This window comes from Alternaria dauci, chromosome 4, assembly GCF_042100115.1.
Source record: "Alternaria dauci strain A2016 chromosome 4, whole genome shotgun sequence".
NCBI lineage: Eukaryota > Fungi > Ascomycota > Dothideomycetes > Pleosporales > Pleosporaceae > Alternaria > Alternaria dauci.
In genome coordinates, this window is record NC_091275.1 from 1,966,250 (window position 1) to 1,978,949 (window position 12,700).

General features: G+C 52.9%; 7 protein-coding genes across 7 annotated transcripts; 4 read left to right on the forward strand and 3 right to left on the reverse strand.

Annotated features, from left to right (window-relative positions):
• Positions 1 to 9: 9 nt before the first annotated feature.
• ACET3X_005199 (uncharacterized protein) lies at positions 10 to 765 on the forward strand (the record flags this gene model as incomplete). The annotated part of the gene is made up of 1 exon (XM_069451378.1): positions 10 to 765. One exon carries the CDS (start codon positions 10 to 12, stop codon positions 763 to 765), a length of 756 nt encoding a protein of 251 aa, XP_069307243.1.
• Positions 766 to 1,055: 290 nt separating this feature from the next.
• On the reverse strand, positions 1,056 to 1,941 carry ACET3X_005200 (uncharacterized protein). The gene is made up of 3 exons (XM_069451379.1): positions 1,793 to 1,941; positions 1,423 to 1,725; positions 1,056 to 1,367 (listed from the first exon to the last, which is right to left on the reverse strand). Exons 1-3 carry the CDS (start codon positions 1,919 to 1,921, stop codon positions 1,242 to 1,244), a joined length of 558 nt encoding a protein of 185 aa, XP_069307244.1. The 5' UTR covers positions 1,922 to 1,941; the 3' UTR covers positions 1,056 to 1,241.
• A 178-nt stretch (positions 1,942 to 2,119) lies between these two features.
• On the forward strand, positions 2,120 to 4,165 carry ACET3X_005201 (uncharacterized protein; the record flags this gene model as incomplete). The annotated part of the gene is made up of 1 exon (XM_069451380.1): positions 2,120 to 4,165. One exon carries the CDS (start codon positions 2,120 to 2,122, stop codon positions 4,163 to 4,165), a length of 2,046 nt encoding a protein of 681 aa, XP_069307245.1.
• A 2,029-nt stretch (positions 4,166 to 6,194) lies between these two features.
• ACET3X_005202 (uncharacterized protein) lies at positions 6,195 to 7,589 on the forward strand (the record flags this gene model as incomplete). Its single annotated transcript, XM_069451381.1, has 5 exons — positions 6,195 to 6,278; positions 6,345 to 6,439; positions 6,500 to 6,931; positions 7,030 to 7,295; positions 7,351 to 7,589. 5 exons carry the CDS (start codon positions 6,195 to 6,197, stop codon positions 7,587 to 7,589), a joined length of 1,116 nt encoding a protein of 371 aa, XP_069307246.1.
• Positions 7,590 to 8,986: 1,397 nt separating this feature from the next.
• ACET3X_005203 (uncharacterized protein) lies at positions 8,987 to 10,591 on the reverse strand. The gene is made up of 5 exons (XM_069451382.1): positions 10,296 to 10,591; positions 10,219 to 10,242; positions 10,004 to 10,156; positions 9,695 to 9,955; positions 8,987 to 9,646 (listed from the first exon to the last, which is right to left on the reverse strand). The coding sequence occupies exons 1-5, from the start codon at positions 10,404 to 10,406 to the stop codon at positions 9,224 to 9,226; spliced, it is 972 nt and encodes a 323-aa protein (XP_069307247.1). The 5' UTR covers positions 10,407 to 10,591; the 3' UTR covers positions 8,987 to 9,223.
• Positions 10,592 to 10,810: 219 nt separating this feature from the next.
• ACET3X_005204 (uncharacterized protein) lies at positions 10,811 to 11,158 on the forward strand (the record flags this gene model as incomplete). The annotated part of the gene is made up of 2 exons (XM_069451384.1): positions 10,811 to 10,918; positions 10,979 to 11,158. The coding sequence occupies 2 exons, from the start codon at positions 10,811 to 10,813 to the stop codon at positions 11,156 to 11,158; spliced, it is 288 nt and encodes a 95-aa protein (XP_069307248.1).
• Positions 11,159 to 11,342: 184 nt separating this feature from the next.
• On the reverse strand, positions 11,343 to 12,356 carry ACET3X_005205 (uncharacterized protein; the record flags this gene model as incomplete). The annotated part of the gene is made up of 1 exon (XM_069451385.1): positions 11,343 to 12,356. One exon carries the CDS (start codon positions 12,354 to 12,356, stop codon positions 11,343 to 11,345), a length of 1,014 nt encoding a protein of 337 aa, XP_069307249.1.
• Positions 12,357 to 12,700: the final 344 nt, after the last annotated feature.

Sequence of the window (12,700 nt, forward strand, 5' to 3'; positions counted from 1 at the left end):
ACCGCAATCATGGCGCGTAATTCCGAAAAGGCGCACTCGATGCTCTTCCGCTTTCGCGCTGCGCAAGCCGCCGAAGCTGGAATCATCGACATATCGCGCACCCGCAGACCCAAGCTCATAACCTCGGTCAACTCGATTCCCGTTTGCGAGAAATGGCGCGGCCAAGTGCTCAAGGAGATTTCGCGCAAAGTCACAAAGATCCAGGACGAAGCGCTTTCAGACTACCAGATCCGCGACCTCAACGATGAGATCAACAAGCTCATGAGAGAGAAGCACATGTGGGAGAGTCAGATAAGGGGCCTGGGTGGGCCAAACTACATGAGAGGCGGACGAGTGCTGGATGAGGAAGGGCGGGAGGTGCCAGGAGGCGGAAAGGGGTATAGATATTTTGGACGAGCAAAAGACTTGCCGGGTGTCAAGGAGCTGTTCGAGAGGCAGAGCAGGCCGGAAGACGACATGGATAAGGGGCGCGAAAAGAGGAGCGAGCTGAGGCAGAAGGTGGATGCAGGCTACTATGGCTACAACCTAGACGAAGAGGATGGCACGCTGCTAGCATACGAAAAGGCCAAAGAGAGAGAGGCTTGGGACAACTTCATGACGCTCGGCGACGATCTGGATGACAAGCCAAGCAAGACGCACAAGGAGTGGATGGAGTTGCCAGGAGATGCGGGCGACGGCATACGATGGCGCGTCCCGACACTCGAGGAGGTGAACAACGAGCTGGTAGAGCGCAGGAGGAGGAAGCTTCTTGAGAAACTCGGTTGAGTTCGTGATGGCGCTTGACAGGTTTGGCGGTAGACTGTGCATCAACAGACTGCGACTCCAGGATCAAAGATTGATACCCTTGCCGAGCAATCGGCTGCAAAAGATTACATGTACACTAGACTCAACAGGACAAGCAAGAGCAAGTCCGAGTTGGAAAGACAATGGAAGCAGCTCATAAACACTTTGGTCCCACCATGCTTTGATGCTGTTGGCATTAGTATTCGTCTCGCAAGCTTTAACACGAAACGAGATATGACAGTGAAGGTGATTGGGTATCTCATTTGTTCGTCTCGAGTCTTCTATGCAGTACACAGCCCCCGTTATGCCTCTCATCATTTTTTGCGCATCGGAAGTGCGCGGTACTGAGGCAAGATGTGTAGGCGATCCGCGCTGACTTTGCTCTCTGATTTTCTTCGTTGGAAGGAACAAGCTCTTTTTATAGAGCAGGAATGTTGTCGCACAAGCCCCCTCATTGCTCAAGTCGTGAACAATGTATCCTCCTCTCTTAGGTACTCCCCAATATCCGCTTGTCTGAACGTGACAATACCTGTAGGGTCCAACTTCCTTGCCTCGGCCGTCGATCGTGCACTCACACCAAAGCCCTACAACGACATGTTAGCCTGGCTCTCCCCTCCCGTTCGTGTCGCTTCATCTTACCAACGGCGTGTCGTTCATGCTCAACACAACTACACCTTGGTGCTCAGGGCAGTCCTCACTCCACCGACCCACATGCGCCTTGAGCACGTTGCCGCCGTACAAAAACGGCATCTCGCCGTTCTGCTTGACCCACACCTTGTATCGTGCGTGCGGGGCGATTACGCTCAGCGCTGTGATGTGCAGGCGGAATTTGCCCGTCTTGGTGAATTTACCCAGGCAGATTCCGAGGGAGAGGAGGTTGTCGCGCGCGACAGATGTGGCGAGGTTGGCGAGGGATTCGCGGACATAGTAGACGCGTGAGCCCTTGGTTTAACGGTCAGCATGTGCACATTAATGGGGAAGGGCTTGAGGAGTTGGAAGTAGGTTGTACCTGGACGCGGAAGACATTGCGGTCGTTGCCGCCCGTGGGGTCGGCGATGAGGTTCGATATGCCTTTTCCACAGTATGTCGCAAGCTTCTCGAAGAGAGTCTTGGTCTCTGGTTCTGTGAGGGGCCTCATTGTGTATACGTGTGAGGAAGTTTAGAGTTGGGGTTGAAGCTGGGCGCAAGTTCGCAAAGTCGACATCTGCAGCCAAAAAAATGTGGAGCGGATGCGGCTAGTCTCCGCCGCGGCCTCGGCCAAAATTTCAGCAATTCTGTCTAGCATTCCACCAACACGGATTCTTATCGCCCATATCGTCCCACGAGTATTTTCACTATGTCGAGAAGCGTACCCGTCGCGAAGCGAAGAAGGCTCTCACCACCCGAAGACGGCGAGCGCACGAATGGCGCGAGCCAAGACCACAAGGCCAAGTTCCTGAAGAATGCTGCGAAGTGGGATCTCGAACAAGACTACGAAACGCGACCGCGCAAACTGAAGAAGCAGAAGGAGAACAAGAAACTGCCCGTCAGGACAACAGAGGGATGGGTAGCAGCGCCACCCAATGCGCAGGATATCAAAGAGGAAGAGTCGGACAGCTTCCTCGGGTCTGGGAGCGAGGATGAGGCAGTCGAGGCCTCTGAAGCAGAAGAGGTGGAGGAACAGAAGCCGAAGATACCAGCGCGGCAAATGATACTGGAGGCGAAAGAAGAACTAGCGCGCATAGCGAGTCTGATCAACGAAGATCCCGAGGAGCATATCGGTGCGCTGAAGACACTACAAGCACTGGCGGAATCTGAGAACTTCAACGTCAGGAAACTGGCGTTGGCGACACAGGTCTCCATTTTCAAGGATATCATCCCCGGGTACAGGATACGGCCGCTATCGGAAGAGAAGATGCAAGAGAAGATCTCCAAGGAAGTCAAGAAGCTACGGCAATTCGAACAGAAGCTGGTATCAAGCTACGAGACACATGTGAAGTACTTGGCGAGACTGGCAAAGAACAGTGGGTCGGACAAGCAGCACATGGCGAGTCTGGCATCGGTTGCTGTTAGCTGCGCATGCAATCTCTTGAATTCCGTACCGCACTTCAACTTCCGCAGCGAGCTTATCAAGATTCTTGTCGGCAAGCTTAGCACCAGGAAGGTAGATGCCGACTTTGTACGATGCAGAGAGGCCATGGAAACACTCTTTGAGAACGACGAAGATGGCAACGCTGCGCTGGAAGCTGTTACCATGTTGACGAAGATGATGAAGAGTCGGAATTACCACTTCGACGAAAGTGTGTTGAATACGTTCTTGCATCTGCGACTGCTGTCCGAGTTTGGGCAGAAGGCTTCGTATCACTCCGTCGACAAGGCAGAAGAACCCATGGTCAACGGCAAGAAGATGAAGCAGAAGCGCGAGTTCAGGACCAAGAGGCTACGAAAAGAGCTGAAAGAGAAAAAGGCGATCGAGAAAGAGTTCAAGGAGGCCGACGCAGCTGTCAGTCACGAGGAGCGCGACCGGATGCAGGCCGAGACGCTTAAGATGGTGTTTGTGGCATACTTCCGAATCCTGAAAGCTCGTTCCCCGAAACTGATGGGTGCTGTGTTGGAGGGTCTGGCGCGATATGCCCATCTGATCAACCAAGATTTCTTTGGAGATATCCTGGAAGCTCTGAGGGACATTATTGCGACGGCCGAACTTACAGCTGCTGCCGCAGTTGAAGAAGATGAAGACGCCTCAGATGAGGAAGACGACAACGATGCACCCGAGCGCAACCTCACCCGCGAATCTCTCCTCTGTGTCATCACCGCCTTTGCGCTCCTTGAAGGCCAAGACGGAGCAAAAACAGCATCAGCCTTAAAATTGGACCTCAGCTACTTCATCACCCATCTCTATCGCACACTGCACCCCGTTGCCTTGAACCCAGATATCGAACTCAGCTCCAAGTCCCTCCATCTACCCGAACCCAACGCCGTAGAATCTCACGCCGACACCGCAAAAATCAACGTGCAAACCACCATTGTCCTACTCATCCGCTCTCTATCCTCTGTCCTCCTACCCGCCACATCGATTCGCGCCGTCCCGCCCCTTCGCGTGGCGGCTTTTGCGAAACAACTCATGTCCATTTCCATGCATCTCCCTGAGAAATCATGTACCGCTATGCTCGGCCTATTGAACCGTGTGACCAAGACGCATGGCAAGAAAGTAGCACCACTGTGGAACACAGAGGAGAGGCGAGGCGACGGAGTGTTTGACGCGCTGAAACCTGAGATTGAGGGCAGCAATCCTTTTGCGGGGACTGTTTGGGAAGGTGAGATTCTGAGGAAGCACTTCGCGCCAAGTGTGAGGGAGGCGGTCAGTGGTGTGGAGAGAAATGTTCTGGATGCCATCAAATAGATGGAGTGTATGTGTTGGATATGTGAATAGCGAATCTGATCGTTCGGCTTCGACCTGCTTTCTGTCTTTTGTCGTTGTGTTCGCGTCCCCTTTTCGGCCCGCCTTGTATAACTTTGGCATTTCTACTACCTTGCCAATCGTTACATCAAGGTATGTTTTTTGCTTCTGATCTTAGAAAAGCATGCGTCAACGATCGAAACATCACAGCGTGCGCTTCAATCACAACATGACAGTAAGACCCGGCCGTCGGTACTGGCGCACCATGATTACAACCATTATAAGACCTGCCCCATGAGAGCATAGCTTATGCTCAGTCTCGGCCACTGAGCGAGTACGAGCTGAATCACGACACCACGACTACGATACCCCAACTAGGTGCGAGATGCCGTACGATAATGGTGTGTCAGAGGCGCCGATGCTCGAGCGTCCAGCCGAGCTACTTGGTCACATGGTACAGAGATGAAGACACCCAGAGAACGAGCGGAAAACCAGACATAAAGCAAAGATTGTAAGCCATTCCAAGCAAGATAGGAAAGGGATATTCATCAGTGTCCATCGGAGCTTATACGCCGAATCATACCTTTGGGACGCCGAATCGAAGGTGTGGCACTTACTACCGATATCCGCCGCCGATAACCACGTCAAAAGCTTTGTAGTGTCCGGATAATCAACGACTATTGGAGGATGCTTGATTAACAATCGAGGCGCCGCATCAGCAGGTGCTTTGTGTCTTGGCTCTAGAGGACCTTACTACAACAAGGCAGTTCAGATGTGTATAGGTACACCCCGCGATTGAGAAGTAGTCTAGACGGTTGTTTTGAAAATGGATCAGCGTGAAGGCGACCAGGATGTCTTGCAAAGAGGAGTTTCCACAGAGCACAAATTTTACTCACCTCGAGACAGCCAAACAAAGTACCTCCGATTCCGATGACCGAGATTGAGGAGACCCTCAAAGTCAACCCCGGTCAAATATAGACCTCGTGTTCACTGCATCTTATAGTGTTCTACCCCATCGGTTGGAAAGCTCCGGCAAGAGGGACTTGTTACCGGCTAAATGACTGTGCTCTCGTCTTAACGAGCTGCCGACGCCTTGCATCTTTCTTGCATGCATTTGCAGATCCGGGGTCATGCTGTGTACCTAAGGGATTTCTGGGATGACCCTTCGACGTCGCTCAGCGGGCATCTCCGTTCTACTTTTGAGTACTTTGAGTGTCGCTAATGCATTGCTTAATAGATTGAGAGAAGAAGATGGCACACAGTAGCTGTATGTAGATCGGTGGAAGCGGTCCGCCGATCGATACAAGGAAAGCAGTCATTCATGGATCTGTGGACCCTGCAAGCGTTTGAACAATGCGTAAGATATGCAAAATCACCACCAAACTGCATAGCTGTTCATATTAGCCTCATTCTTGGCTCGTAACAGATGTCTCGTTTAGACGGCGTGGACGAAGGATGCCGTCTTAGCGATAGAGCGGCACAGTCGGTGGATCAACTACCTAGATACCACGTCAAATCCGTCGACCTACTCACGAGACTTGGTCGATTTACTCTCCTCGAGTTTTGAATTCAGCATTCAAAAGGCCGACATGGGTTCTGGAATATGTTTTAATCTCAACTGCATTTGCTTGGTGTATCGGTAGTCAGACCTAATGACCTTTGTGCGAAACACTTTGCTCACATTCAAAATGCTGATCCTGGGATCAAACACAGTGACACAATATCTCTCACCCTAGTATATTTGCACGTTACAGATCTTAGAACATGGACTTCTGCATCTGACATGCATCTGCCGACTCTAACCACGCATTCCTTCATCACCCAATATGCAAGGGTTTCATACCTAGAAGCTCTCAACAACTCAATCAAAGTCTCATCTAACAGTAGTCCATTCGTCTCTGATATGCATACTACCTTGTAAACCACGGCTGGAAAGACGCGAGTAACATGTTGTCTGCACCTTGGCGCCTATGGCCTAGGATTTGGTCTATAAGTTGAGCTTCGTCTGCAATGTACAAAACACAGGTCAGTGATGGCAGGCTTCAATCTCCGGGCGCTATTCGCGCTCTTCGTCTCCCTCTCGTTACTCCAGGTATTCTGCGTCGCAGACGCAGTGGTAAGTGACGACTGTACGAAACGCATGTGAGACACACACACTGACGTTGTATCTTCACCTCCACAGAACGATCTCCAAACCAAAGGCCGCGCAGCCATCGACATCGCCATTGCCAAATCAACCACATGTACCAAAGACAAACTCCGCGTACGCCGAGAATGGTATGCCCTATAAAAATCCCAACCCCCGCCGGAGATAGTCAGCTGACACAATTATACCAGGGGCGACATTACTGCTTCGGAAAAACGCGCCTACATCGCTGCTGTCCAATGCATAACCAAAGCGCCCTCCAAACTCTCTTCCACCCAATATCCCGGTGCCAAGACGCGCTTTGACGACTTTGTAGCCATCCACATGAAAAACACACTGTCTATCCATAGCACGGGCAACTTCTTATCCTGGCATAGATACTATACGTTTGCATACGAGAATGCGTTGAGAGTCGAGTGCGGATACAATGGCACACAGCCATACTGGGACTGGGGACGCTGGGCAGCCAGTCCAGAGACGAGTCCGATTTTCGATGGGAGTGAGACGAGCATGAGTGGTCAAGGAGAGAAGGTCCAGCACGGTAGTAATGGATTGAAGCCAGCGGGAAACGGGGGTGGGTGTATTGCCAGTGGGCCGTTCAAAGGACTGATGGTTAATCTTGGGTATGGTTTATCTTTTTCGTCTTCCTGATTGGTGTGGTATGCAGATAACGCAGTGGTTTTACCAGTGTTGTATGCGTACTTGAGCTGACTTTGACTAGACCGGTCGCAGCAATGGATAGTCCAGCGCCTCCACGGAATCCACGATCAGACGGATATGGATATAACCCCCGCTGTGTCAAGCGCGATATCAGCAATTACCTTACGCAGCTGTACGCGACAACGGACAAGATAGTCGGGTTGATCAACAACAGCAAAACCATTGCATCGTTCCAGGATACCATGCAATCTGCGAGTGGCCCCCACGGCGCGGGACACTTCACCGTTGCTGGTGATCCGGGTAGTGATTTTTATACATCACCTGGTGGTACGTATCGTCCTTTACTTCTGTCGCGTTATTGTTGACTGATGCTGTGTGGCAGACCCATACTTTTACCTCCACCACTCCATGGTAGACCGCGTATGGTCTATTTGGCAGAGCCAGGACTTTGCAAACAGGCAGCAAGTCATTGCGGGCGGTACATCGATGATGGGTGGTGGAAGGGCGCAGAGTCTAGAGGACAACGTGGATTTGGAGGTGTTGAATGTGGATGGCAAGGTGTGTAAGATCAAGGACTTGGTCAGTACGGTTGCAGGGCCGTTCTGCTACGTCTATGAGTAGTGCGATGTGGGAGAGGTCGTTATGAGACAAGGATCATCACAACCTTTGGGATACATCCGTGCACAACTTACAATACACCAACCTTCATGTGAAATCTTGAGACAGGTCAGCATGGGCACAGAAAAAGCGTGGATATTCCAAAAGCAATATGCAATACATTAATGGTCCTCAGATTAGCTCTCCTGCTGTCCTCAGAAGGAACCTCGTCCATTCCCCATCAATCAGTCTCTCGACCTCTCAACAGGCAACGATCGGGCTCCTCAACTCGACTTTGGCTTTAATGCCCCCACAGGGACATCATCACTGGACCTCTTTCGCGCCCGTCTGTAACAACAGGACTTTGTGAAGAAAACGACCCACCTAACACAAGCACCAACACTCCGACCCACAGACACCCAACGACAAAGACCACGCATCCCCACGACCGGCGATGCCCCAAAGGACAAAGGCGCTCAGATTGAAAACTACATAGTTAGACGTCACAAGCGAACATCGTCCTCCAAGCTTGTTAGGCGAGGTAGCACGGCGCTTCAACTCTTTTGCTTCTTCCTCAATGCGCGGTGGGAAAGGTTGGGGCCGTAGTCTCGTGAAGGTGAACCCAGTAGCTTTGCGAAACCGCCCGTGGCCATCGCTGTGCAATGATAGACTGGGGCGCTGTGGCTGCATCTAGTATGATGGCGCACTCCCTCCGCTTTCCGTTCTTGTTTGTCATGCAGTGAGACGCTGGGGATGATTAGTCCCCGGCATCGCCTTGTGACGAAGGTTTGTCGTTCACTGGGATCTAGAGGGTGTTAGCTGTAGCCCGGTTGTTTTGCTTCTTGCGCGAGGGTGGTCTGAGCGATCAAAGTGTACTTACTCGCTGCTCGGGTTGTGGGTGACGAGAGAAAGTTGCCGACGCGCAGTCTCGAAGATGCGGCGCGCAATCACGGGCCACGCTAGTGGTAAGCTAATAACATAAGCTGGGCCGGCATCTCCCTGTTATCCACGCCCAAACTCGAACCTACTCGATTGGGAAGCTGACTCTTGGCGTCTCCATAGCCCCATAAAAGCCGTCTGCACTTCTAAATCGTTTATATACTGTCATACGTCGCTGTTGACGCTTCCCACTTTGCCTCTCGTGAATCTGGGGAGGACTCTCCATCACTGAATTGCGCATAGGGCCGACGATGCTTTCAATCATGAAGCAATGCCATGTGTAGCTTTTTGTTTTCTCTCACGGAAACAGCGCATTCGACATCAAGGCCGCTTTCATCCTCCATGTAGCCAAGCCCCTAAATCGGATGCCAGAATAACCCTCAACCCAACTCCGCGTTATCGGCAGCCTTTGCAAGATCCTATGCAATGATCTGTTAACGTTTGCGGAGACATCATTTTGATCTCGATCAAGCCATGCTGAAGTGTTTTCGGTTTGATATATGCTAGGTGTTTAGTAGCGAAAGCGCTAGGTGAAATAAAAACAATGCGTGGCCTTCTCAGGCCATCTTTTCTCCAGCTGAACCCCATCATTCAACCCTACACAGTGCCGTCCAGTCATTCTCATCCCCAATTTCGACACACCCATCCATCTGAAACATTGGTGGACTTCTCCAAACAAGCTTCTTCTTGCCCTTGAACCGCAGGTACGAGGTATTCCCCTAGAAACGATCTCTTTGCTTCGTCCTGTAAATGGTGAAGCCAACGTAAGCACCAGTCAGGGCCAGACCGAACAGCACAAACTTGAAGAGGAACCAGGTCCAGCTTCCACCGCTGCTGCCCTTTTCCCGACTCATGGACGAAGCAGTCTTGGCGCCGGAGCTTCCTGAGGACGAACCGGCGCTTGGGATCTTCTTGTAGAGATTTTGTGATTTGACGGAGATGATGTCGTGGTTGTCGGAGAGTTCACCAGTTTCAGCCGAGAAGCCCAGGTAGGCGACGGGCGGGACCTTGAAGCTTGTAATTTCGAAGCACTGCGTCCATTCGCCTTCTGATTTGTATTGGAGCTCGAGACGGAGAAATTGTTCTTGGAAGTACGTGAGACGGGCTTTGGTCGCGACCTGGGCATTGCGGATTCCACGGGCCTAGTCATGTCAGTATTCAGCCAGCCAGACGATGCGACTGATACGTACCGAGCAGCCAGCAACCTCGTTGGCCTTGCCGTCGTTGTCCTTGTCGTATGGCGTGTTTCCATCACCGTTCATAGCCATGATGTACGGAAATACGGTACCGGGACGGTTGTTCTTGTATGTATCGAAGAAGAGGCCGAGCCCCTCGAACTTGTCTGTGTGGCCAAAGACGTTTCCTGGCTGGGCGCGCTGCTTGGTGAGCCACATGGCAAAGCCGTCGCCATAGAGGTTGCCTTGACCGTGGATCTTGAACTCGAAAGTGATCTACTCGCGTGAGCCTCTGGAGATTGGACAGTGTGGAGTGTAACGCACCTCCCAGTTTGTGGCCGTAAGAGGCACTCTCGAGAACAGCCAGCCATCGCGCGAGGGCTTGTCCGAAGCAAGTCGAATGTACTTATCAGTCCGAATAATAGTGTCTCCGCCAAAATCCCACCAACGGCTTTGCATGTCGGAATCGAGGTATGGCTGTGTGTGTGTTAGACATGGTCTATTTTGTCAGGTGTCTTTGCGCAGGATATGCGACTTACAGGCTCGAGGCTGTGTGTGCGTAGCTATGCGCTTGTTAGTATTGAACCCCCCATGATCTCAGATGGCAGCAACCCACCGAGATGGCCTTGATGTCAGGATCCTCGCTCAACCCCCCTTGCCGCGCCCAAGCGCCCGTCCAACTCCCCGCGAGCAAGCACAGGCTCGTCCATGGCCTTGCGAGTAGCATGGTCGCACTTGATCCTCCGCAGTCCAAGAGCAGCTATGCGCGAGCTACCAAGCGAGTAGTGGCGCGCAAGAAAGAATGGTAAGAAGACTGGGCTTCAGTAATTTGGGGAAGAAGAATAAAAGCCTCGTGGGGGACGAGGGCTGGTCGAAGAGGAGAATGGCGCGGGTCGGGCGACTTGGACGTGCTGGAGTGCTGCGAGGGAATCTTGAGGGTCGGAAAGGCCACTCTATCACCTCCGCGTGTAATGCAGGGGTCTTGGGGGTTGCAGCGACTACCCGGTACGCTAGCGAGAGAGCCGCTCTTGACGTCGACAACTTTTCAAGACGAAGCCACCCACGACGGCCGAATCCGCCATAACACACCCCGAGACACGGCTATAACGACACACGCATAAAACTGAAAAGATGGACTCTTTCGGCGGCATGTCTTCTTCCCCCAGCGACCCCAAGACAGCGGTTATGCGCCAGGTACAGCAGGAAGCTGCTATGCAGAATGCGCGCATGCTGGTCGAGGTACGTCGTCCCTTGGATTGCACTGGAAATCCAGTAGAAGCTATTCTAATGCACCCACAGAAACTCAATGAGCACTGCTTCGAGCGCTGCATCCCCAAGCCTGGTGCCTCCCTCTCGAGAGGCGAGGAAAGCTGCATGAGCGCATGCATGGAAAAGTACATGAGCGCATGGAACACAGTCAGCAAGCAATACGTCGGCAGGATACAGCGGGAACAAGGTGGTGCGGTGCAGAATGCGTAAATGCTTGCCTGACGTCAGAGGGGAAGGACTGGAAGCGGCGCCTCCGCAGGATATCCACGATACAAAAGAGTCATGTACGAGTATGATGAAAAATGTACTATATACACTGTACCACCAGCAAGAAGAGGCTGCATCAAGATGGAATTGGTATATTGCCATGTCATAAAGTCCATGGTCTCAACGCTTACTTCTGAGCAAACGTCTTCTGTCGCTGCGCATACTCCTTCACAATAACACTGCAATTGACTTCCTGGCACAGCCTCTTCCTCCTCTCTGGTGTCAGCTTGGTCGCAAACTCGAGTCCGCTCGCCCTCTCCACCGCCTCGATGGGCACTTCAAAGTCGGTCAATGGCTTGTGGTTGTCGATCCTGGCATTGGGCAGCACAAAAGCGCCCAGGGCAACCTTGCCGCCCAGCTTGCCGTCCTCGGCGAAGATGACTTTGTAGAAGTGTGTGGGTACAGCGACATTGGGCGGGTTGCCGATGACTTCGTAGGACACGCGCCATTTGCCGTCGGCTTCGCGCTTGGGCAGGTACAGCGGACCGGTCACGATGCGGACCGAGGGGTATGAGTGTGTGAGCCTGCGGCAGAAGTCTTCGAAATGCGCCCAGTAGTCGCGGTTGAAGCCGTCGCCGACTTGTGGGCACATGTTGCTCAGCGCAAAGGTATCGTCCATGGCTTCTTGACTCCACTTGGCATCGGCAGCCGGGACTTGGTGTCCTCTGTCGTAGCCTGAGCGGAAGTAGTCCTTGAGCTTTGCGCGGAACATGTCCGGGATTGTAATGTCTTCGACGAAGACGCTGTGCTTGCGGTCGGCATTGCTGCTTGCCAGCGACTCGGGCGTAATGTGCTCGGCGACCCACGCCGGGTTCCGTGTTCTTCGGTCGTACGACGATGTGAGCGAGGCGGCCGGGCGGAGATCGTTGACTGGGCCGGGGAAGCCATATTGGAAGAGGCCGTTGGGGTCTACGACGGCTCTCCGGGCTGCGGCAGTGGCAGCAGCAGCAGCGGGTGAGGGGATGGCGGGGACCGAGGGCGCAGGTGCTGGCCGCCCAGGCGCAGTGACAGTCGTGGTAGTTGTGGTGATGGACGGTGTGGGCGCAAGGCTGTCCTTCTTGGTCGCGTAGAGGGCGGCAGTGGCTGCTGCTCCTGCGGCTGCACTGCCAGCAGCAATCAAGCCCAGGGTGAGTTTAGACATGGCGCGATAGAGTTGGGGCGGCAGGAACGTGGGTCAGGGCCTCTTATGAGCTACTGAGCACTCTCACGGGTCCGGCGTCCGCTGCGGCGCGTGAGGAATGTCTCGGACGCGTCTGGCCGTCTTTCGTATGGTTCGCTGCCGCCTGCTCCCCCGTGGTCATCTGCATTTTCCCACCACGAGGCTTTGGCGCTTACCAGAAGCACGCTAGCCTTGACAGCCGCACCTGCATGGATATTCGACATCACTGACAAGTCATCAAGTCTAGCAGTTTTGCGAAATCCTAAAATTTGGCCCTTCCCCTTCGTTTTCCCCTCTTCTGCGGTACATAGATGATTGTGTGGGTT